Source organism: Pseudorca crassidens, chromosome 8, assembly GCF_039906515.1.
Source record: "Pseudorca crassidens isolate mPseCra1 chromosome 8, mPseCra1.hap1, whole genome shotgun sequence".
NCBI classification, from domain to species: domain Eukaryota; kingdom Metazoa; phylum Chordata; class Mammalia; order Artiodactyla; family Delphinidae; genus Pseudorca; species Pseudorca crassidens.
The window spans coordinates 56420228-56446604 of NC_090303.1; the positions used below are offsets into that span (position 1 = coordinate 56420228).

A 26377-nucleotide genomic window follows, 5' to 3' on the forward strand; every position below is an offset into this window, starting at 1 on the left:
AATACTACCAGGTATGATTACTGTGAACTGTCTCTTTCTCCTTTATCCTTAGGGTTTATCCCCCTAAGCGTATACAGTCAAATCAAATCGCTGTGTTTTAAAGTCACTTGGAATACTCTCTGTGTACTTAGGTCAGCTATTACTCTCTGATGTTTAAATTGTCCTGTCTTCAGCTAAGAAGAGCCTATTCATCTTGTTTTCTGAGTCTTTTTAACACAACCCCATGAACTTTGATGTGCTTCCTGGTATGACGAGCTGCTCCAGGTTATCCTTACACATTTCTTGGCCCAGATCTGGAACCAGCCTTCCAAAAGCCCTGGTTCCTTTTAGTGGGAAATGGTATTTAGAGATAATACAGAAGCTAAAGGTGTGCATTCAACTTAGTTTGTCATTGTTTCTAGGTCTTCTCAGTGGCCAGATGAAGGAAATATATTTTCCCCTTTTGGAAAATATACATCATTAATTCAGTTGGACAGTTTCAACTCACATTTTACATTTTTACTTCCTGGACTATGTTTATCTTTTTTTCCTCCTATGCTGAAAGTCTTGGTTCCTGATGACATTAACATAATTTCTGACTTTACATGTGTAAACTAAACACATACTATATATATAATTTCTGAGTAACAATATTAACATTAACAGTATGATTATTGAAAAGTTTTAAGTTTCAGACTTAAACTTTTTTAAAAAAATTGTTCTTATGATATATCCCTTGAGTATTATTTTAAAGTCGCTAAAATAATTCTTTTCTGTGGTTAAGGCATCAACTTGAAACACAGATTTGTTTCATTTTGCTTTTGCTTTTTAGGTATTGCTCTTTTTATTTTTATTTGAATTTGATTTTGTTGTAATATAATTCTATACATTTTCATAGTTTCAAAGTAAATCTTAAAAACAAACAAACAGGGGCTTCCCTGTTTGTGGTGCAGTGGTTGAAAGTCCGCCTGCCGATGCAGGGGACACGGGTTCGTGCCCCGGTCTGGGAAGATCCCACATGCCGCGGAGCGGCTGGGCCCGTGAGCCATGGCCGCTGAGCCTGCGCATCCGGAGCCTGTGCTCCACAACGGGAGAGGCCACAGCAGTGGGAGGCCCTCGTACAGCAAAAAACAAACAAACAAACAAAAATCTAGCCTTTCCCTATCCTCTCTACTCTATTACCTCCTACCCACATAGTCATTTTTACAATTTTTTTTTAATATAAGCAAGTATGTATGTGTATCCTCCCTCCCTCATTTCTTACATAAAAGGTAACTTACTACATACAGTAGTCTGCGTTTTTCACTTACTAATATATTCTGGAGATCATTCTAGAGCCATACATAGAGATTTTTTAATTCATTTTTCCATCTATATGGTATACTCCATTATTGTTACAGGATTGTTATTGTCAAAAAAGAATTTTTTTTTTTATTAACGACAAATTGCTAATGACTATTAGGTAAGATTTGTTTACAAGTTGAATTGTGGCCTGTTTATACATCTATAATAAAAGATATTTTAGTTGTTTCAAATTGATTTCGAAATCTTAGTGAAAATATTAACTATAGTACTAGTATCCCTCAGGCTTAGTTGGGAACCCAGTTCTCTCTATATACTTTCCTTTAGGTGTTTTCACCAAATCCACTAACTTACATATCGTTGTTACGCTGATGATTCCTAATTTATATGTAGATAACCCAGACCTCAGAGCTCCAATTTATATAACCATTACCTACTTAACGTTACATCTGCACTTGAATGTCTCACAGACATGTTAAACTTAACATGTACAAACAAAGTAGAATGTTTTGTTTCCTCTCACCAATATCGTGTTTTTCACACTCCCACCCCCTCAACTCTGCATCTTCTGCAACCACCCATTTATTCAAGCTAGAAACTCGAGCTATTTTTTTTTTTTTTTTTGCCGTTTGCGGGCCTCTCACTGTTGTGGCCTCTCCCGTTGCGGAGCACAGGCTCCGGACATGCAGGCTCAGTGGCCATGGCTCATGGGCCCAGCCGCTCCGCAGCATGTGGGATCTTCCTGGACCGGGGCACGAACCTGTGTCCCCTGCATCGGCAGGCGGACTCTCAACCACTGCGCCACCAGGGAAGCCCCTTGAGCTATTTTTGATTCATTCATATTCCTCACTTTTCATATCCAGCCCATCAGTTAATCCTGATGATTTTATCACCAAAATATATTTCTAGTCTGGTGTCATTTCCATCTCCTCTGCCACCATCATAATCCAGAGATGTCTTTCCATTGCATCTAGGTCCTCCATGACCTAGCCTGGGCTATCTCAACTTACTACCCACCCTCCCTAAGCCTCCATCCATCTTGGTCTTTCAGTATCTTAAACACATCTGGGTGATTTTCCTCCTGAACTTTACATTCCTATTTCCTCTGCCTGGAATGGTCTTTCTCCCACTATAGTTCTCAGTTTAAATGTCATTTACTCAGTTTAAATATCATTTATTCATTTGTAGAGTATTTGTAAGCACTGTGTCTAAAGTAGATCTCTTAAAATTCTTTGTTCCTGGTTGGTTTCTTTCATAGTACTTATTACAACTTGCAGGTTTTTGTTTATTTGACCTTTATTTGTCTCCTCCACTGGAGGGTAGGAGCCCATTCTCTCTCATTCATTTTTATATCCACAAATTATGAAATATAGTAGACGCTTTAATAGGTGCTCAGTATTTGAAGAACATGTAGAAGCATTATGAAATTTCATAACACTTGCAATTTAATGAAAAGCTTTACTTGCTCATGCAAAACCCATTACTTATTTATTCCCCCACATTGTTCCAAAATGACTAGAAATATTTTATGAAATATAAACAGTACTAGCTAAAAAAATAGATAAAAGTGTGTGTGTGTGGTTGGGGGTGGGGAGCATGGACAGGCAGCCTTCAAAATACATTTCTGAGGTTCTTTTTCTTAGAGAAAGGCAGCAAATTTGGCTTTGAGCTTAACAGCCGCTGCAGATTGGGTTCCATGAGTTACAGAATCCATACGATAAAAATGTTTTGAGAAGGGTGATGCAGTTGGGCTAGAGACCAGTCACCTACAAGAATTCTTTTATTACTTTGGGTTTCACCCCAAGATATTGTCAGCAGTCTTTTAATCAGGAATCTTACCTTAGTATCAGTGAAACAGAAGATACAGAATACTCATAAATTCAAACATGAGTGCCAGCTGGAAAGACTAGGATATGAACAGATGGTAATGTCTTTTTTAACAATCTATATAGATTAGATTTTGAGGATTAGTATCAGAATCACAACAAACAAATATCCAACCTACTTATTTCATTTTGAGTTCGTTTTGAGCAATTAAATATACATTATGTAAACTTGTCCTTTTAAAACTCTTTGACAGGACTCTGACTTGAAGAAAACAGTGGATGAAAGTGCACGGATTCAAAGAGCATACAACCACTATTTTGATCTGATCATTGTAAATGACAATCTAGACAAAGCCTTTGAGAAACTACAAACTGCCATAGAGAAACTGAGAATGGAGCCACAGTGGGTCCCAATCAGCTGGGTTTACTGATGATTCAATAAGGTTCACAATTAAAATAAAACTTTCAAAAAGTGACTGCAACAAATAAACCTTCTACTGAGAAAATACATGCACAGATAGAAGATATGTGCCAAGTCCAGGCATTTTTATTGTGTAGATTGAAGTACCAGTACACTATTCTGGATTTTTATAGAAAATGTGGTTGGGAAGGTGTACTAATATATAATTTATCTTAATTTTTCTAACTTTTTATGAATAATCTTTCTATTCATATCACATAAAGAAATGCGTTGAAGCATTTTGTATATGTTTTGATTTAGTACCCTTGCCTTTTTCATCAAAGGAATTTTCAAATCATTCACTCTAACATTGGTCTCATATTTTCACTGTGATAATGAATACTTGAAATAGTTTTGTAAAGCTGTCATTTAGTTCAGTATTTAGTGAAGGGTCAGCTACTCTTATTAGGAGAAAATAATGGTTTATTGGCCTTCTTTCCTAATATGTATAATTTCTTACAGAAGCAGAATTTTAATGTCAGTGCTACAGCTAGTCTACTACCATCCAATACTGACATCAGAAGTCTGCTCAATGCTACATAGTTTCATTATTACAGAGATGTATGGCTATCCACTTTAATTTACGCAGCTATATTAGTTTTTTCCCTTCATTCTCTCTCGTGAAAATATGAAGAGCAATACTTTGCACTCTCATTTGTTGCAGTGACAGGCTGATGCTTCGTTAACATGTACACAACAAGCAAGGCCGTGCCAGCTGAGAGGGTGCCTTATCCTGCAAAACCTTACAGCAAAATGACTCTGAAAGTTGATTTATTTGTACATGTAAAAATTTAACTAACAAAAATGAACCTATTGCTTTATACAGTTTTTTTATTAGGATATGGTCAGCAAATGTATCACACCTCTGAAAATTTCTGTGATGCTGAAAAATGCCTCCAAGTTTGCAATTGGGGGGTTTTGTGAACAATCAGTGTGCTTTTGAAGTGTGATGTGATCATTAGGGTATTTTTTCGGTTTGTTATGTTGTGAACTAAATCCATTGAACGATTTATGAAATTTGGAAATAATTGTCAGCTGTTTTATCTCAATATAATATATACATTATATAATATGTACATTGTATGTATTATATAATATATATTAAATAATGTATTATATATATTTTTTACATTTCTGTTAGGAAATGTACTTTTTTGTTTAATGATTAGGAAAACAGTTCTCCGTCTTTAGATGCATTAACATATACAAATTTCCAAAATTAATCTCAGTTAATATATTCTTTTAGGGTTCTTAGATGGTATAAATTCTTCCTAAAACATATTCAGAGATGCAGGTCATCATTAAACTAAGTTAGCCATATTTTATATTGCTGCTAGCTTTTCACATAAACAGTATTTACACTTAAAAGGGTTAGGTGCTTAAATACTGGTGGTCATCTTTGTCTGGTGCTAGGCACCAGACACCTGGCTGCTGAATTTGTTTTCCCCTCACCAAAGCTGTCACACGGAATGCCGCCAGGAGGACTCAGGGGGAAGAGAAAATACATGGCATTAAGCAGCATGCACACACTGTTCTTCACAATGAGACCGAACACTCAAGTTGCTGTATGGTTAAGATTGGAAATCCATAGGTGTTTTTTTTCATCCAGCATTTCATATCCAGAACACAAATTCATGTTCTTTGTCCTAGGATAGGAAATTGGTGGCAGAATGGATCACACCCTTTTAATAACTTTGGTAACTTTTAAACCACATATATTTACATCAAATTCTTGGCTTCTCAAAGCAACATGAATCAAAGCACAGTGTCGAGATGATGTCCCATGACTTAGTGTCTCAACACACTGTAAGCTTTAAGAGAAATTTTATTTCCACATTCTCAGGAAATGTGCTGTCTTCTGCGGTGTGCCTTCATGCTGCTGTGTGGAGCCTCTTTGGAATCATTGTAGCAGCTCAAGAAGTTTATACACAAAATATTTTACCCATCTTGACACAACAGAGATGATTTTTACATCATATATATCTTAAGCCTTATCATATGGTATAAAATGCACATTATTTAGAAAACAGACTACACTTAAAGGAATTATTTCTATTATAAATGGTATTCATGACTAACTACTTAGTTAATACGAGATGCCTCCTAATATAAAATGGAACAGTGCAGTTGATTTCATTTCAGTCGAGATGCCAGAGCTGAAGAGAATAAATTTAGAAAAGTTTGTTTATCTCAGTAAAGAGTCATTGAACTTGAAATTCAAGTCCCATCTGGGTCTGCAGGAACCAGCAGAGCTCTGCTGGGGCAAGGAGTCCCAGAGGCTCTGGGATTCTCCCGAGGCAATGAGAGTATAGTTGTGATCAACGAAATGTGAACCTCTCTTGTAGGAAAGGTCTAAGATAATTAGCTTTACTAATGAGAAAATAGTTTAAAGTGATGTTGAACAATTGGTAATAGTTAAAATATACATGCACGTGCATATGCTTTTGGGAAACAATGTGCCAGTACACTAATGCACCTGAGGATTCCTTGTGGACAGGTGAGTATCCACATTCAGCATTCAGGGCATGACTGTTTATATACAGCTAAATATTATATACATTTTTTATTTTTAAATATACAAGTACCCCATATCCATAGAGCTGATGTCCCTGGATGAATCATTTAACCGTAAGTAGTAGAATATATGTGATGCACTCAAGTAGAATTTGACTTTTATTACAGCCATGCCTCGGTTATGCAGTCTCAATTTCTGTTTGATATTTGGATAGTATCAAATAAAATACTATCCAGTACATCAGAACTTTGTTTACTTTTGCCAAGTCTAACCATACCATTGCTGAAGATAGCTTTCTAAAGTAGAAATCGTATCATAAACCCAGTACAGCAATAGTAGCCTGAACCCTAGATTCTAGAATCTAGTAAATTTAATATAATAGCTTATAAGGACAAGTTTTCTTTAAAAGAGCAAATTGGATATTAACACAAATTTAGAAAATAATGCAAATTAGCAATAAAATACGTTAGTGTAGCATTATAGACTGGCCAGATACTAACTGCTTTGACCGTATAATATCCCAGTGACAGTAGAGGATGATCGTTGCTTTAAAGATTCATTTAAATTTGTACTTATTTCTATGGATAACAGTAAGTGTCATGATCCACTAATTGGGGTTGATTTTTATGATGGATAGCCATGGAGTTAGGTACAATTATTTTAAATTTGTAAACACTGAACATAAAAGTTTTGAAAATTGGTCAAAATAATGATCTGCTTAACATTGTACTTACACGGCTTCTGAAACAACACCCCGTTTTCCAGAAATCACAGGCTAGGGAGCCAATAATTTTATAGTAATGAATCTTTATACTAAGAATGGAAAAAGCAATCCTGAAGTTTTATGTATATAGATAGCAGGTCATTTTTTAAACGTTTGAGTCACCATATATAATATATATATTATATATATATATTATATATATATATATGCACACAGCTATGTGTATAATATGTAAAAATTCTCCCAAGATACATGAATAGTAAAATTAAATCTGTTCACCCATGTAATTATAACTAGTGCTTTTACATTTTTAATTACTCCCTATTCTTAGACATTATGAAACTTTTTTCACATTGTTTTCATAGGCTCTGGCTTTACCTTGAGGCAGATACTAATCCCCTTTCTGAAAAATATATTTGGAATTAAGCTCAGAAAATTATTATAACTTAGTTTCCTTAGGGAAAAAGGACAGAGTCCTAGATGGAAGCCTCTTGGGAAATACTTATTTAAACCTTCAAGTGAGTTTGTGATATGGTTCCGGCTTAGAGATTATGGTACCTGCCCTCCTCTTGTTTCATTGGATTTGTTGTGAGAATTCATGTAATAACATCTGTAATAGATTTGGAGTTCTTGGGAGAAATTCAGAATTTTAAATAATAGGATTATTGTATATAGTACAAGTTAATATTATTCACAGACTTTTAAGAATACAGTCGACTAATAATTCATGAGTTTTTACGTATACATTGTGTATCTGCGGAAGATAACAATTATATAATTTTTTTAAGGTAAGATTATTTTTTAACTGCATTTTTGTTAGCTTCAAGTTTTATTCATTTTTAATATTTCCCATAATTTGTCATGTTACTTTGTGTGTTCCTGCAATGATTTAATGCACAGAATCAAAAATGAGTCCTTAAAAACACTAAAAAGTGAAGGAATGATATCTCATTTCTAAGGTAAGAATTTAAAAGCACGTTTGCACTACTTCTGCAGTACACTGTACTGCTTTCTTTAAAATAGTCTCTCTTGATAAAAATAGAGCTGGTGTACTTCTACTGGTTGAGATCCTAATTCTGACTCCTGACCATGTGACCTTTGATAAAATTTATATCTCCCTTTAGTTTTAATATTACACTTGTTAAATAAGGCTAACTTATATTTGTCTTCACCTTAAATTACAAGAAGTAATTTATAACTCTGATGTGATAAATGCTAAATTGGAAAATCCTTATTAAGCTACTTTATCTGTTTATTCACTTACCCTGAGGTTGCTTATCTTTTAGTTCTTTTAAAATGTACCTCTTTTGGAGGTAACATAGTGATTGGTGCACACCATTCAGAAATTCTACCTTCAGTTTTAAAACAGCTCTGAGGATGCATTGATAGTTCCAGCCTGGAAGAGGATGTGTTCTGCTCTCTTAGTGGTCCTGGTCAGGAGGTCGTGAGTTCAGAATCCTACTCTAAGTCCAAACCTTTAGCAAATCCTTGCTACCTTGACCACTCACAAGTCAAACAAAATTTAAGTAGGCAATCCACAATTTAAGTAAGCATCCAAAGACACTCTGATGTTTGCCCCTTAAAGCTGCCCTACCTTATGCCTGAAGTTTATCACTGCAGCCCTATTGTTTAGTGTAAGTTTAAAAGGCATCTGTTTCTTTAAAAGGGGAAACACATTCAGTTAGGTCCAGTTAGGGGACCTTGAATCCAACATAATATGAATGCATTTTAGATTTGTTCTCTAATTGCTTCAGGGCCATTGGCTGATACTGTAGTGCTATGATAAATCTGACTTGCCTCCACGTGCCAAAGTCGGTCAGAAGTGACAATTTTTTTTTTCCCTACCAGCTTTTACTGTTTCTAATCTCTGGCACAAACTGAATGAACACATCTACAGGTAATGTAAATGCCACTTACAACTTGGCAGATTAAATGCCTCAATGCTTGCAATGTCTTGCAACTCAAGACAATGGGACTTGTCTTGAGTCCCATTGAACAGGTATTGTCACTACCACAGAGTAGAAGCCAAAAGGTCTTATTTTAAAAGTTGGAAATAGATGTCTTTACTGCACTTCAGCAATAGCATGCCAGGGGTAGAAACATACAGATATGACAAGCCATGCCTGAAATTTGACCTTCCTTGACTTCCTCAGTCAAGGTGGCCTGGGAGCTTGGAGGAAGAGGGAAACTCCTCTGCTATGTATTACTAACCCAGAAGTCATTACCAGTTAAAATGTGTGGTTCTCATCTTACTCTTAAATAGGAGAGGCAGGCAGTGGTATGAGTAACCTTACTTTGGAGACATAAACCTTGTTCTGGTAAACATGGTCCAACTGAGAGATGCCTTCAGTCTTTTCAGTAAAACCTGATTTGAGGAATAGCTGATCTCCATCTGTAACTGAAATACAAGGTAAATATTTCCTTTGGCTGTGTGTCCACTTTAAAAAACAGCTGCTGACTCCTGTTTTTTCAGTAACATTGATTTTTAAGAAAGTGGTGTCTTGGATTTTGCTATAGAAGAAGGAGCACTGGGGTTCAGCAGCTGGTATAATGTCCACGTTGTTAGCTCTGTTAGAGCCCATGATAAGAAATTGATGTGAAGACCTTGGGGGACTTTTTTTCCATCTCTCTTGGTATATATTTATTTTGAACACATATGCATGCTCCTTTTAACCTCTGGTCTTTGAAATGATTGTAGAAGAGACCTTTTTGTTTTTGTTTGTTTTTTAATGGAGGGCAAAATGCTTGTTAGCAACCAAAAAATCAAAGCTGAACAAGCTGCCAAAGTAAGTTTCTGGTGAAAAAAGTTTAAAAATAAAATTGCTACTGCTTTCCAAGTAACTGTATTACTAGTTCCTGTATAAAAGAAACATTATTGCTGTCCTTGTATAAATAAAATTTTCCTGCAGTACAATTAAGTATTGATTTCTCAGAAACTGTCCCTATAAATTTTTCTTTTCACATTATTTCCATATGTTGTCCAAAATGAAAGTTACTGAAATGTCCAATCTGTGAGATTGCATACTCCTGGTAAAATATTTTTGTATATGTAAAGAAATAAATATTTAATATTGGGAAAATGTAGTGTTTCATTTATAGGTAGAACCAAGGCTTGGAGATAATAAAATACAGAGAGTATCAGATTAGCTTCACCAGTTTCTTTTAAATGCTAATAGTCTTTGTTAAAAGCCTCTAATGTTATTTTAGATTTTCCCACCAAAATAGATCAATTTTTCACTTGCCTCCCTTTTTTCACAAGGAAATCCTAATTATTGTTTCGTCTATCCCAGCCCAAAGATTCCGTGGCTTTCAAAGATGACTTCTTCAAGGAAAGATTTCCAGAGACAGGGAAGGTTAAAATACAGGATCAAGAAAAGACCTCTAAGCTTAGATGGCATGGAATACTAGGACCATTTCCCAGCTAGCCAAGAAAGAGAAACCCTGGTGGGAAAGACAATGCCTGCTGTGGCACACAGCTCAGCCCTGAAGCCTGCGGTGAGAAAGGGAGGTGGACCCACCAGACTGGCCAAGGGATGGAGGCGTGAATGTGGGTGAGTGCAGGAAGCCTGTTTCCAGAAAAGGTACTTTGGCAACTCTTTCCCAAGCTAGTTTCCAGGATTCTATACCTCATACTTCAGAAATTGCTAGTCTAGTGTATTTCTGGTATTTCTGAAAGAATTAGTCTTTTAATTGAAATATAGCTGCTTTACAATATTGTTAGTTTCAAGTGTACAGCATAGTGATTCTGTATTTTTACAAATTATATTCCATTATAGGTTATTACAAGATCATGGGTATAAATTCACTATGCCATACAGTAAATCCTCACTGCTTATCTATTTTCCATATAGTAGTTTGTATCTGTTAATCTCATATCCCTAATTTGTCCCTCTCCCCTCCCCCTTTTAGTCACCACAAATTTGTTTTCTATGTCTGTGAGCCTGTTTCTGTTTTGTATATACATTCATTGGTATTATTTTTTAGATTCCACATGTAAGTGATATCATATAGCATTTGTCTTTATTTCACTAGGCATAGTACTCTCTAGGTCCATCCACATTGTTGCAAATGGCAGTATTTCATTCTTTTTTATAGCTGAGTAATATTCCATTACATATATATATATATATATATATATATATATACACACACATCTTTTTTTTTTGAATTTTATTTTTTTATACAGCAGGTTTTTATTATCTATTTTATACACATCAACATATACATGTCAATCCCAACCTCCCAATTCATCACACCACCGCCACCACTGCCCGCCACTTTCCCTCCTTGATGTCTGTATGTTTGTTCTCTACATCTGTGTCTCTGCAAACTGGTTCATCTGGACCATTTTTCTAGGTTCCACATATATGCATTAATATATGGTTTTTGTTTTTCTCTGACTTACTTCACTCTGTATGACAGTCTCTAGATCCATCCACATCTCTACAAGTGACCCAACTTCATTCCTTTTATGGCCGAGTAATATTCCATTGTATATATGAACCACTTCTTCTTTATCCATTCGTCTGTTGATGGGCATTTAGGTGGCTTTCATGAACTGGCTATTGTAAATAGTGCTGCAGTGAACATTGGGGTGCACGTGTCTTTTTTTTTTTTTTTTTTTTTTTCACAGCTTTTCAATATTTTTTTTTAACATCTTTATTGGAGTATAATTGCTTTACAATGGTATGTTAGTTTCAGCTTCACAACAAAATGAATCAGTTATATATACACATATATTCCCATATCTCTTCCCGCTTGCGTCTCCCTCCCTCCCACCCTCCCTATCCCACCCCTCCAGGCGGTCACAAAGCACCGAGCTGATCTCCCTGTGCTATGCGGCTGCTTCCCACTAGCTATCTACCTTACGTTTGGTAGTGTATATATGTCCATGCCTCTTTATCGCTTTGTCACCGTTTACCCTTCCCCCTCTCCATAGCCTCAAGTCCATTCTCTAGTAAGTCTGTGTCTTCTTTATTCCTGTTTCACCCCTAGGTTTTTCGTGACATTTTTTTTTCTTAAATTCCATATATATGTGTTAGCATACGGTATTTGTCTCTCTCTTTCTGACTTACATCACTCTGTATGACAGACTCTAGGTCTATCCACCTCATTACAAATAGCTCAATTTCGTCTCTTTTTATGGCTGAGTAATATTCCATTGTATATATGTGCCACATCTTCTTTATCCATTCATCCGATGATGGACACTTAGGTTGTTTCCATCTCTGGGCTATTGTAAATAGAGCTGCAATGAACATTTTGGTACATGACTCTTTTTGAATTATGGTTTTCTCAGGGTATATGCCCAGTAGTGGGATTGCTGGGTCATATGGTAGTTCTATTTGTAGCTTTTTAAGGAACCTCCATACTGTTCTCCACAGTGGCTGTATCAATTTACATTCCCACCAACAGTGTAAGAGGGTTCCCTTTTCTCCACACCCTCTCCAGCATTTATTGTTTCTAGATTTTTTGATGATGGCCATTCTGACTGGTGTGAGATGATATCTCATTGTAGTTTTGATTTGCATTTCTCTAATGATTAGTGATGTTGAGCATTCTTTCATGTGTTTGTTGGCACTCTGTATATCTTCTTTGGAGAAATGTCTATTTAGGTCTTCTGCCCATTTTTGGATTGGGTTGTTTTTTTAATATTGAGGTGCATGAGCTGTTTATATACTTTGGAGATTAATCCTTTGTCCGTTTGCTTCGTTTGCAAATCTTTTCTCCCATTCTGAGGATTGTCTTTCCCTCTTGTTTATGGTTTCCTTTGCTTTGCCAAAGCTTTTAAGTTTCATTAGGTCCCATTTGTTATTTTTGTTTTTATTTCCATTACTCTAGGAGGTGGGTCAAAAAGGATCTTGCTGTGATTTATGTCAAAGAGTGTTCTTCCTATGTTTTCCTCTAAGAGTTTTACAGTGTCTGGTCTTACATATAGGTCTCTAATCCATTTTGATGTTCTTTTTGTGTATGATGTTAGGGAGTGTTCTAATTTCATTCTTTTACATGTGGCTGTCCAGTTTTCCTAGCACCACTTATTGAAGAGACTGTCTTTTCTCCATTGTATATCCTTGCCTCCTTTGTCATAGATTAGTTGACCATAGGAGCGTGGGTTTATTTCTGGGCTTTCTATCCTATTCCATTGATCTGTATTTCTGTTTTTGTGCCAGTACCATATTGTCTTGATTACTGTAGCTCTGTAGTATAGGCTGAAGTCAGGAAGTCTGATTCCTCCAGCTCCGTTTTTTCCCCTCCAGACTGCTTTGGCTGTTCGGGGTCTTTTGCATCTCCATACAAATTTTAAGATTTTTTGTTCTAGTTCTGTAAAAAATGCCACTGGTAATTTGATAGGGATTGCATTGAATCTGTAGATTGCTTTGGGGAGTATAGTCGTTTTCACAGTATTGATTCTTCCAATCCAAGAACATAGTATATCTCTCCATCTGTACACCACATCTTCTTAATGCAGTCATCTCTTGATGGGGACTCAGGTTGCTTCCATGTCTTTGCTATTGTAAGTAATGACGCTGTGAACATTGGGGTGCATGTATCTTTTCAAACTAATGGTTTCATTTTTTCCAGATAGTGGGATTGCTGGATCACGTTAGTTCTATTTTTAGTTTTTGAGGAACCGCCATACCGTTTTCTGTAGTGGCTGCACTGATTTACACTCCCACCAGCAGTACACAAAGGTTCCCTTTTCTCCACATCCTCTCCAACATTTGTTGTTGTAGGCTTTTTGATAATAGCCATTCTGACCAGTTTGAGGTGATACTTCATTGTGGGTTTGATTTGCATTTTTCTAATAATTAGCAGTGTTGAGCATCTTTTCATGTGGCTGTTGGCCATCCCTATATCTTCTTTGGGAAAATATCTATTCACGTCTTCTGTGCATTTTTTGATTGGTTTTTTTCTATGATTGAGTTGTATGAGCTGTTTGTATATTTTGGATATTAACCCCTTGTCAGCAGCCTCATTTGCAAATATTTTCTCCCATTCCATAGGCTGCCTTTTTGTTTAGTTGATGGTTTCATTTGCTGTGCAAAAGCTTTTAAGTTTAACTCAGTCCCATTTGCTTATGTTTGCTTTTATTTATTTAGCCTTGGGGGACTGATCCAAGAAAATATTGTTATGCTTTATGTCAAAGAGTTTTTCACCTATATTCCAAAATAAAAATAGGTTTTAAGTAAATCATCCCTTGGTATACATGGGTGGGCATCTGTGGATTGTATAGTACTGTAGTGTTTATTGAAAAAAATCCCCATATAAGTGGACCTGTGCAGTTCAAACTCATGTTGTTCAAGGGTCCAACTGTGTGTGGTTCATTCTTCCGTCTTATACTACCTGTTAGTTTTCTATCACTGCAGTAACAAATTACCACAAACTTAGCAGCTTAAAATACAAACTTATCATCTCAGTTCTGTAGGTCTGAAGTCGAACACAAGTTTCACCAGGCTAAAGTGAAGTTGTCTCCCAGGCCCTGCCCTGGCTCTTACCTGCAGGTCTGGAGGAGAATCTGCGTCCAGGCTCTTGCATGTTGTTGTTGGACTCCAGTTCCATGCAGTTGTAGAACCGAAGTCCCCTTCCTTGCTGGCTGGCTGACCGACTGCTCTGTTGTCCTTGAACTGGCCCCCTCTGTCCTGAGAGCCAGTGACAGCAGTGAATTCTTCTCATGCCTCCTCTTACCTGCATTTTCTTTGGCCAAATCCCTCACTGACCCTTCTGCCTTCTTTCTTTTAAGGCTCCACCCAGATAATCCAGAATAATCTGTCCATCTCAAGGTCCACAACCTAAAAACACCTGTGAAGTCTCCGTTTGCCAGGTTCTAGGGATTTATTAGGTCATGAACACATTTTAGGGTCCCTTATCAGGCCACACCACACCAGCTAATCATGTCAGCATTTCTTCCTATATCCATTTATGAAACAAAAGTGGTTGTGGAAACATCAGCGTTAAGGTGGTTGTTCTGTTCTAGGAAATACTACTGTATTTACTTGCTGTTTTCTAGGTGTTCTGGGATACTAGAACTTGTTTCCAAATCTAATTATTGAAAGAAGTATGGTTCTGGATCTCAAGCAGTAAATAAACATACATTTAAAATTAATATTTAATGATGAGGAAACCAGTTAGTTAGAAGGACCTTTTGGAGGCCCAGTCTCACCCTCACTGGAGTCCAGCACTACTTACTACCTCACCCACCAGATCCCAGTGGGGGTCTGCTGTAGCAGCATAAGGCTGTATCTTTTTCTTTTTTTCCAATATCTTTATTGGAGTATAATTGCTTTACAATGGTGTGTTAGTTTCTGCTTTATAACAAAGTGAATCAGCTATATGTATATCTCTCCATATCCCTTCCCTCTTGCGTCTCCCTTCTACCCTCCCTATCCCACCCCTCTAGGTGGACACAAAGCACCGAGTTCATCTCTCTGTGCAATGCGGCTGCTTCTGGCTGTATCTTTTTCAACAGCTAATGTCTAAAACACAGTCCAGCAAGATAACTGGCCAGTCTTAGACAGATTGCCTTAGTTGCTGTAACCCAAACTTCCAGCACTTGCTTAGATGATGGCATCTTTTCTTTCTGTCTTAAGCCTATCTTTAGTTTTTGATGTTTTGGGTTTTTTGTTGTTATTTTTAAGACGTACAAAATTGTAACAGGAAGAGAAGGGTGAACCACTCCCCCCAGTGCCTCTTGCGCCCCAACCTCTAAATCCTTTCCTGTAAACTCTTAAATGAGGGTTCCCATGCATTGCGATACATGTATATCTGTTTTTCACACAAGTAGATTCATATCACACATTCTCTCTGCAGTATGTTCTTTATACTTATTTCAGAAAACCAGACAAGAGGCATGTATAGTACCACCATCTTAACACAACTATCTTGACTTTTGAATGTTCTTTCCAATTTGTGAATAAGGTGCTTATTTCCTACGTTGTTGCCGCCACTCTGTGTCCTTCTTTTATATATCATAAGTATTTGCATAATTTTGTCTTATTTTAATAGAGGTCATGAAAGGGTTATTTTCATTTCTTCCTTATTAAACATTCATTAAAATCTCAAGTGCAGAAAGGGAATAAGTAAGTGATGCTGAGGTGAAAAACAGGTACTGAGTAACACAGAATGTTTCTAACAACTGCTTGCCCTCCTGCTCTTAAAGTAAGAAATTCTAGCAGTAGGTCTCAGCAGCTTCTTGCTAAGGGAAAGCAGAAGTGGCTTCAGAGCCCCAGTGGCATCAGGAGCACTCAAGAGACAGTTCAGGCTATTAATAGGAGAAGGATATGAAAGCAGAATGAAGAAGAGAAATATATACAATTCAAAGTTTCCTTTGATACAAAATGTAGTATTTTACAAATTCAACATCCAGAACGCATGGGAAATCCACACATTGCTCTAGACCTAGGACTGGTACATTCATCAAAGCACGGCAAAGTCAAAAGGGATAGAGCTTGACCCTAAGGAACAGTGTCCTGCTGTTAGAGTCTTCTGCTAAACAATAACCTCTGTACTCTAGTGGCATTTACAGTTCGTTTTTCAATTAATCAGTCACTGCATAGCATACAGCACATTCAAAATGGAGCCTTCTATGAAGAAAAATTCCTCCCCACAGCATTCACAAATTTTTGGATCAAAGCATCAGCCTCATGACTGTTTTTAACAGGAAGTGGGAACTAGATGGACCCATTTTTCTGCAGAGAAAAGATCTGAATGTACTCTGGCTTACAATTCTCAACTCTCCTCCAGCTCTTTATGTGCTGGGGTCTAACTCGGACACTGGGTTACCAGCACAAGAGGATCTCCTGTGAAAAAGACACTGTACACAGAGTACCTGGTGGCTAAATTTGAGGCGATTCATATGCAAAAAGTCACCACTTATTAAACTGTTCCGTAAGTTCATCTCCTAGATCAGCCTTTCGATCAACCTTTAACGTGGTGATCTAAGCCCCAAAGGCAGTATTTTAATGATGCTGAGAAATAGCCAGGCTTGGCTGATAACACATAGAGGCAGACCTCAGAGATCCTGTGGACTTGGCTGCAGACCACTGCAGTAAAGCGAGTCACACAAATTTGTTGGTTTTCCAGTGCCTATAAAACTTATGTTTATACTATCTATCTTATAGTCTGTTATGTGTACAGTAGCATTATGTCTAAACAATATATATACCTTAATTTTAAAATACTTTATTGCTAAAAAATGCTAACCATCATCTGAGCCGAGTTGTAATCTTTTTGCAGTAGTATCATCAAAGATCACCATGACAAATATAATAATAATGAAAAAGTCTGAAATACTGGGAGAATTACCAAAATGTGACACAGGGACAACAGTGAGCAAATGCTGTTGGAAAAATGGCACCGACAGACTTGCTCGACTCAGGGTTGTCACAGACCTTCAATTTGTAAAAAAAAAAAAAATGCATTATCTGCAAAGTGCAATAAAATAAGGTGTACCTGTAGTCCACATATGACACTGTTACTGTGCTCTGCCCAAAGCACACAGTCCATTCAGGCTTATATAAAGAATCAGTGGGAAAACGTTAGGGTCCTTCGGGGTGGTAACTTTCACAGAAGGTTGCAGTCTCTCCAGGTTAATGTCAGCTGAGGCAAACAGACGCTGCACGATCCCAAACCTTTCTGTATCTTTCAGTGGAGCCAAGACTGGGTCTTCAAGATCAGACACACCATCATCAGACAGAGCACGGAGCTGAAATGACACATGTAAACAAATCCATCAGAAAAGGTTATAGAAAATCCACATCATTGGCTAATAATGTTAGCACTTTTAACTAATTATGGGGGAAAAAATGTTAGCACTTTTAACTAATTATGGGGGAAAAATTAAGTTGTTTACATTCCCCAAATAGAGCAGGGAAAACCCTTAGGCTGTAACAGGATATATTTGGCCCAGGCCAGGACCTCCACTTCGCCTGGAGTCCTCTGACCCAATCCCTACTCTCTGAACTCTATCTTCTACTGGATCCAACAACTCCAGTAGATTAGAAAGGTCAGCATATAACTTTCTTATACACACAGTATGTACGGTTTGTTTTTTTTAATTTTAATTCACCTATTAGAATGTCTTACATGTTTGCATGAACTCCTCAAAGGCAGGTACCATGGTTTATTTAGTGATGCTTCTTGCCTTAAGCTCTTCCTTCCACCTGCGACATCCTTCCTCCAGAGTTCCCCACAGAACTTTCCTTCTCATCTCTGAGCTGTTGGTTGAAATGCCACATCAGAAGGGCCTTTCCTAATCCTCTCTCCATTGAGCCACTCGCTACCCCCATATCCCAGCCACTATTATTTTATTGTCTTCATATGCTTGCTGTATCTGAAATTATCTTCCTGACATTCCCTGTTTACTCTGTTTATTAAAACCTAAGCTGCCCAGGAGAGCAGGGACCTGGTCCATTGTGCTTACCTCATACCCTGCCTAGAACATCGACCCTGTTGAACGTTAGTTCTTCAGAGAGGTCACATCAAACACTGCTCTAGTTGCAACTGCTCAGAACCTGTGAAACTTTGCTTTTAGGGTCTTGAGCGGTGCCTCTGCACAGTTGTTTTTAATCTTTAGTAATTACAAATTTGCCAGTAGATTTGAATTTTAAACAGGCACTCAGAACCAGATCAGATTAATAATGTAGAAAGTAAAATTTAAAATAAAAAATGAAGCCTTATAAAGGTAGGCATGAATTTTAACTGAATCTGAAGGGAATCCAAAAGAATTCCAGACATGTTCTGAGCACTGATAATCACCTTTCTTACTAAAAGTAATAAGCAACTTGCCCCAGGGGCTGAAGGGCAGCACTCATTTGCATATAAAGGGACTTGTGTGTCTGTTATCAAAATCAGCCTTACAAATCTACACCTTGTAGATTCACCCAATGTTACCACGTGGCCTAGACTGTAAATTGTAGCTGATGCTTTAGGGAGTGGATCTGGCCTGCTTCTTTAAGCATGAGCACCACATCCGGTGATTTAAGAGTGAGCTCCACTGATGCAGCACAGTGGGCTGTGTCCTGGGTCTGGTGGAGAAGCACCCAGCAACATCCTGCCTTCTTCTCTGAACATCTGCCAACCCCAAGTGCCCAGAGGCACTTCTCAGTATAAGAGAGATTACAGTCACCCAAAGGGGGGGGGGGCGGGGAAATGTGTGAAATTAACATTCCCTCCAGATGATTCTCACTTTCTCACCAGCTCTTTCACCAGTTCGCAAATGTGTTTGTTAGTGTATCTGACGCTGTTCTTTCAAAAGCCCTTCAGCAAGCCTCTCAAAGTTACTCTGGCCACCAGACAAGACAAGACAGGCATGCAAGGAGATTTCTGTACCCTGCTGTAAGTAAATACCTATAGGAAACATAAGATACCCAGATTCCTTCAGGAGGCAGGAGCCTTGCGGTCCTAACAAACGTTGTTATGAGCTCTAGGGGAGATTAAAGACCTTCCTGAGTGTCTTCGCATAAAGAAAAATTACTTCTTTATGTTGAGCAGCCCACAAAGGCAAAGAGATGACTCTGTGGGTGGGTAGTTTTGCACCAAGGTAGAATACCAGCTGTGCTGGGACTCCAAGTGCGTCCTAATGGCTACTCCCAGAACACCAACAGAGCAGAACTTGGAAGCAACCCAAAGATCAAATCCTAGAGCAGACCTGCAGGGAAGATGACAACTAACTGTGAGCTGGTTGGGAGAGGGAGGGAGTTAGCTAATGCAGTCTCGGCAGTATTTTCTTTTTTATATACTTCCTGAATGCAGTTAATGACTTTGTAAATACATGGTGAGGGCTGACTTGGGAAATGCTAAATACTTAGTTGCTGCAAAAGGGAGCTAAGCTAGAAAGCAGAGTTACTGTCATTGCAGACAATTAGATAATGATACATATTGTTTCCATAACCAAACTGCGCCATCAGCCTTTACCCTCAGCTGGCCGCACCACGGTGGCATGCTGGCTCATTTTCAAGTAGTTCAGTTTTTGTGGTCAAAGTACAAGAACACAGCATTCCTCTGCACAGGTAGAATCTGCTTTCGGTTGTGAATGACATCTAAACTGCTCCTTGGAATGAAGCCTTGCTGCAGTCTCTGGATGTCTTTGCTACGCCAAGAAGTACCAAAGGCATAACCACAGTGCTCAAAGTTCCCAGAGTAGATGCACAACAAACTGCAGGGTCCTATCTAGGCAGTCTACCCCAATACCTGCTTCCCAGATCTGGGAGCAGAGCTCTGAGCTTTGGTCCTTTGGGTCTACATAGCATGCTGGCCTCAGCCCTTAGTAAGCAGGCCTCAAAATAACATAGCCGGGTATCCTCTGCTTCTCTGCCCTAGGCTGAGCAACACCTGCAGAAGCTACAACAGAGGAGCTGCCCCAGCCTACTGATGGTCCCTTCTATTGATGACCCAGTTTGTAATTTAAAAAGGAAAAGCTTAACCTTGACTTTCAGGGCTAAGCTCATCATTACCTAGCTCTTGCTCTTGCCATGGCATTTCCTGAGGGCATGAAGCTAATGATATTCCTAGGAGAAAATGAAATGTCTCCCTGAGACAAAGCAGTCCTCTTGAATACCTCCCCTGTTGAATTTGATGCAGAGGTGAATCAAACTGGTCCAGCCACAGAACTGCCATTGCAAATAATGTGGTGTCAGGCCCCTTCCCTGCAACACTGGCCAAAATTCTCTCCAAAAAAATGCAAAAATCATGAGATTTGGAGTATAAATATAAGGTTTGAGTCCTAGCCCTGCTAGCAAGTTCTTCAAATAACTCCTTTCCCTCTGAGCCTTAGCCTTCCTATGGGGTGTGTGACGTGGGCAGGGTGTAAAAAAGAGAGAGATTAATAATACCTGTTTTAACCTATTTTGAAGGGCTGTTGTGGATGAGAAAGCCTAGCGAGTTTTATCAGCTGTTAGGTGTCCATCTCCTCATCACTTCCCTGTTCCTGCCCATCCCCAGGTCCTCTCTGGGAGGTTCTTACCAGATGGCACAGTGTAGGAATAATCCGGAGCTTACAACAAGTGCCCAGCAGACCTGCTGCGTTATCTGGCATTTCTGCAGGAGGAAAAAAAAAAAAAATCAGTCACCATCAAAAAGCACCCATGGAAACAGAGCCAGCCCCCGAGCTGTACCTAATTTATATATCCTCTACCAGTCAGGCAGAGGATATGCTCAGTAATTGTAGAATAAATGAATGAATGGGGCTAAACTGGCAGCAAAGGCCTTTTAGAAAATAGATGTAGGGACCAGGTAACTAGCTCTGTGTTCACCAGAGGATATTTCTTACATGCAATTGGCCAATCAGAAAGAACGGTACAGACTCAGGGAAAAGTGAATCAGCATAGAAAAGTAGAAAGAACCTGGGGTTTGGTGACAGAAGAGCTATGTTTGAGCGCCACTAAATATTTGGGAGCGACCTTGGGTATACCTCTCTCAGCAAGGTTCCTCATTTGCATACTATAGATTTTCTTTTTTTCTGCCTATGTCAGAGAACTATGTAAACTATAAAGGGTTATACCTAGGTCACTAATCATTTGGGGGAGAAAGATACAATGTGGTCTAGTCAAGGGGTGGCACAGCAGACCTCTTGAGCCCAGGACTGTGCAGGGCCCCCTGGCCCACAGCTAGCTCAACACAAGGGTACCAGTGGCAGAGAGCATTGGCACAGAGCTGTATAAGGCTGGGGGCTGCCGCAGAAGGGTCCTGCCAAGCCCCAGGAAAAGGAAATCCAGATCAGTGTTAGTCAAAACCAGTTTTAAATACCTCCCAAGGTAGAACAGATGCAGTTGCTAAAAGGACCCAATCCCTTGGGATACAACCTTTGCACTGAAAAGGCAAAAGAGAAAAGAATCGTCTGCTCCATCATCTGGCGCAGGGAACACTCATGAACACCCCCATCTCCTGCACTAATTAGAAGCCTTATTTATATAAATGGCAGTGTGTCGCTGAGGCTGTGGCCCAACAGAGCACAACGAAACACAGCCTTCTCCCAAGAGCAGAAGGCTGCTAGGGGCATGGGGCAGCCCCGAGGTCCGAGCCTGCCAGAGAACTCCCTAAATGGCGTTTAAATGTGCTTTTGTCTCCAGAGAGTCCCCACCGTTTTCAACAGATCCTCAAGGAGGCCCGGCTCCCAAATCAGGAAGATGAAGATGGTAAAGGTACGGGGCCTTGTGGAAAGATCCACAGGGCTGTGAAGGGCCGGGACAAAGCCCCCTGGGACAGGATGTCCTGGCTGAGCTACCATCACAAGTCATCTCACCCGTTCATGTGTCCATTCCTCACTGCTCAGGTGACTCCCAAGTCCCATGTGATCGTCATCATCCCTTATTCTTAGAAATACTTTACTTCCGTGTTACTCAGTGGTCACTCACGACCTTGAGCATGGTGCTAAGGACACAGCTCTGCTTTACAGCGCTTACCACCTAATTTCACTGCTTGACTGTAGTTCCCTTGAGGGTGGGGATGATGATTTCCTCCTACCTCAGCATCTAGCAGTGCCTAAAACACAGTAGAGGCTTCTTCATTGTTTCTGGAATTGAAATGATTTCTTTTGATCTTTCATATTCTAACTATTTTACAAATGGAACCTGGGAAGTTCATGCTTAAGGTCACGAAATAGTAGGGGAAGTGTTCCAGGAGATGGGCTAGATGCTGAGACTGAAGTGCTTTAAACAAACGGGGAGGGCGGTTCAAGATGGCACCATAAGAAGATCCGGAACTCACCTCCCTCCACAGACAAACTGAATCTACAGCAACATATGGGACAGTTTCCTCTGAAGAAACCCCAAACTACCTGAGCAACTCCCATACATCAGGTGAACAAGGAAAACAAACCCATATGCCTATAGTGAACTGAGAAATCATTCTTAAAGGGCTTGCACAGGACTTACCCACCCCTAGGACCCAGCACAGAAGCAGCTGTTTGAAAAACCCCCACACTCTCTATGAAAGAGGCTTATTTGTTATCATAAAGCATCGGCCTGGGGGTAGGCATGTAATTTAACACGCACCTAGGGACCTGCTGGTGTACTCTCTGGGGACCGAGGCCATCAGACACCATCTTTGCACCCTCCCTCTGCCACACTTCAAAGCACCAATATTTCCCAGAGAAGGGCTATGACACATCTCTGGTGCCCTTGTTTTTGTGGCTGCCACCTAGGAAACGCCCCTTGATCGTCTGGCTCTCATGGCCAGCAGGGCTCGCATTCCTGGGTCCCTCGGGACTGTAACAATCAGACTGTTCTTGGCCAGCTACCACCCCCAAAGCACTGTCAGACAGCAAACTGAAACACACCCCTAGTCTTTCTGTGAAAGAGGCCCAGTTGCTCGGCCTGAGGGGCAAGCTTCTGGTTTGACATACGTCTAGGGGTCTGCTCTTGGAACAGAGGCCAATGGATGCTACCTTTGTGCTCTCCATCTGCCTCATTCCAGGTTGCTGGTATCTCCTGGAAAGGAGCTTATACAATCGTCTGGCTTGTGATTTCTGTGACTGCCACCCAGTGACACTTCTAGGTCACCTGGCTCTACTGGCTAGCAGGATTTACACTGTGGTCTGTATATACTTGTATACTTTAAAAGCTGCTGCCTGAAGGTCTGGCTTGTAATCAGCCTAAATCTAGGTGCTGACTGAGATCCTCTTTGGGGCACTGACAGGTGTTGACCAACCCTCAACTATTGGGAGCCACTAAAAACAGGCTGCTTGGACAATCACAAAGGTTTGAGAGACAACAAAGAGCTAGGGTGAGGTTGAATAAAGTCCTCTCTTACATGAGACCACTCCCTCACGTGCGAGGAGACTACCTTCTGCATGGAAACAAACACAGAGTGTCAAGGAAAATGAAGAAACAGAGAAATATGTTCCACACAGAGGAACAAGATAAAAGCTCAGAAAAGGTCCTGAATGAAAAGCATATAAGTGATTTATTTGCCTGCTAAAGAGTTAAAAATGCTTAATAAGCTTGGGGGAAGAATGGATGAACACAGTGAGAACTTCAACAAAGAAAGAGAAAATATAGGAAAGGACCAAATAGAAGTCACAGAGATGAAGAATACAATAAATGAACCAAAACAGACACTAGAGGGGTTCAACCACAGACTAGATGAAGCAGATGATCATTGAATTCAAAGACAAGGCAATGAAACTCACCCAATCAGAGCAGCAAAAAGAAAAAAGTGAAAAAAAAGTGAACACAGCTTAAGAAACTATGCTACAACATCAAGCAGACCAACATTTGCACTATAGGGATCCCAGAAGAAGAGAGAAAGGGGCTGAAAACTTCCCTAACCTGGGGAAGGAAACAGACACTCAGACCCAGGAAACCCAGACTGGAGGTTCCAAGTAAGAGGAACCCAAAGAGACCCACACCACAACACATTAAAATGTCAAAAGTTAAAGACAAGGAGAGAATCTTAAAAGCAGCAAGAGAAAAACAACTTGTTACACACAAGGGAACCCCACCTACATGGCTATCAGCAGATTAGATTTCTCAGCAGAAACTTTGCAGCCGAGAAGGGAGTGGTATGATACAGTGAAAGTACCGAACGAAAAAAACTTGCAACCAAGACTACCTGACAAAGTTGTCATTCAGAATTGTAGGGGAGAGAATTTTCCAGACAAGCAAAAGCTGAAGGAATTCATCACCACTAGACGAGCCTTACAAGAAATGTAAAAGGAACTTGTTTAAGCTGAAATGAAAGAGTAGTAATAGGAAAACATATGAAAATATAATCTCACTGGTAAAGGTAAATATATAGTAAACTTCAGAATAATGTTGTAAGGGTAGATTAATCACAAAACTAGTACGAGATTAAAAGACAAAATTAGTAAAAAAATAACTATAACTACAATAATTTGTTAAGGGATATGCAAGATAAAAAGATATAATTTGTGACATCAAAACCATAAAATGGCAGGAGGGGGAGAGTAAAAAAGTAGAGCCTTAGAATGCGTTCAAACTTAAGTTGTTACCAACAGGTATTTATAACCGTCTATTTTAAGTTGGTATGTAGTCCTCATGGTAACCACAAATTAAAAGCCTATAGCAGATACACAAAAGAGTAAAGAGAAAGCAATCTAAGCATACCACTAGAGAAAATCATCAAATCACAAAGGAGGAGAGCAAGAGAAGAAAGGAACAAAGAACTACCAAAGAGCCACAGAGTAATTAATAAAATGGCAATAAGTACATATCTATCAGTAATAACTTTAAATGTAATTGGACTAAGTTCTCCAGTCAAAAGATGGAGTAGCTGAATGGATAAATTTTTTTTTTTTAAAAAGACCATTATGTTGCCTATAGGAGACTCATTTCAGATGCAAGGACATACACAGACTGAAAATGAAGGGATGGAAACATATTCCATGCAAACAGAAACCAAAAGAAAGCTAGGGTTATATAGGCTTTCTTTATATCTGCAGTAAATAGACTTAAAATTAAGACTGTAATAGACAAAGAAGGGCATTACATAATGATAAAGGGGTCAATCCAACAAGAGGATATAACACTTTTAAATATTTATGCACCCAACATAAGAGCACCTAAATATATAAAGAAAATATAACAGACCTAAAAAGAGAAATAGCAATACAATAAGAGTAGGGGACTTTAATACTCCACTTTGATCAATGGACAGATCATCCAGAGAGAAAACCATTAAGAAATCGTGGCCTTAAATGACACATTAGATCAGATGGATTTAACAGATATATGGAGCACATTCCATACAAAAGGAAAAGAGCATACATTCTTCTCAAGCACACATGGAACATTCTCCAGGATAGGTCATATTTTACAGGCCACAAAACAAGTCTTAATAAATTTAAGAAGACTGAAATCATATCAAGCATTTTTCCCAACCACAATGGTATAAAAGTAGAAATCAATTACAAGAAAACTGGAAAAGTCAAAATATGTGGAGATTAAACAATGTGCTACTGAACAATATGTCAAAGAAGAAATCAATAGGAAAATCAAAAATACCTTTAGACAAATGAAAATGGAAATACAACATATCAAAATGTATGGGATGTAGCAAAGCCAGTTCTAAGAGGAAAGCTCACAGCAATAAATGGCTACCTTAGGAAGTAAGAAAAATCTCAAACAACCTAACTTTATACCTCAAAAAAACAGAACAAATGAAACCCAGAGTTAGTAGAAGGAAGGAAATAATAAAGATCAGAGTGGAAATTAAATGAAATGCAGACTGATAAAGAGAAAAAAAATCAATGAAACTAATAGCTGGTTCTTTGAAAAGATAAAGAAAACTAACAAACCTTTAGCTAGACTTGCCAAGAAAAAAAAGAATGTAAAACAGATAGCTAGTGGGAAGCAGCCGCATAGCACAGGGAGATCAGCTCAGTGCTTTGTGACCACCTAGAGGGGTGGGATAGGGAGGGTGGGAGGGAGATGCAAGAGGGAGGGGATATGGGGATATATGTGTACATATAGCTGATTCACTTTGTTATACAGCAGAAACTAACAACATTGTAAAGCAATTATACTCCAATAAATATGTTAAAAAAAAATTAAAAAATCAGAAATGAAAGTGGAGATGTTACAACTGATACCCCAGAAATACAAGAGATCATAGGA

General features: G+C 38.9%; 2 protein-coding genes across 7 annotated transcripts in view; one reads left to right on the forward strand and one right to left on the reverse strand.

Moving 5' to 3' along the window:
• The window catches only part of PALS2 (protein associated with LIN7 2, MAGUK p55 family member), a 106706-nt gene extending 99108 nt beyond the window's left edge, over positions 1-7598 (forward strand). For all 5 annotated transcript variants that reach the window (XM_067746527.1, XM_067746529.1, XM_067746524.1 and 2 more), the window contains one exon: positions 3362-7598. In XM_067746527.1, the coding sequence (XP_067602628.1) occupies positions 3362-3538 (177 nt within the window). In that variant the 3' untranslated portion in view covers positions 3539-7598. The remainder of the gene's footprint in view (positions 1-3361) is intronic.
• Positions 7599-15048: 7450 nt separating this feature from the next.
• Positions 15049-26377, reverse strand: part of GSDME (gasdermin E) — a 73277-nt gene continuing 61948 nt past the window's right edge. For both annotated transcript variants that reach the window (XM_067746530.1, XM_067746531.1), the window contains 2 exons: positions 20767-20840; positions 15049-17508 (listed from right to left, as the gene is read on the reverse strand). In XM_067746530.1, the coding sequence (XP_067602631.1) occupies positions 17278-17508; positions 20767-20840 (305 nt within the window). In that variant the 3' untranslated portion in view covers positions 15049-17277. The remainder of the gene's footprint in view (positions 17509-20766; positions 20841-26377) is intronic.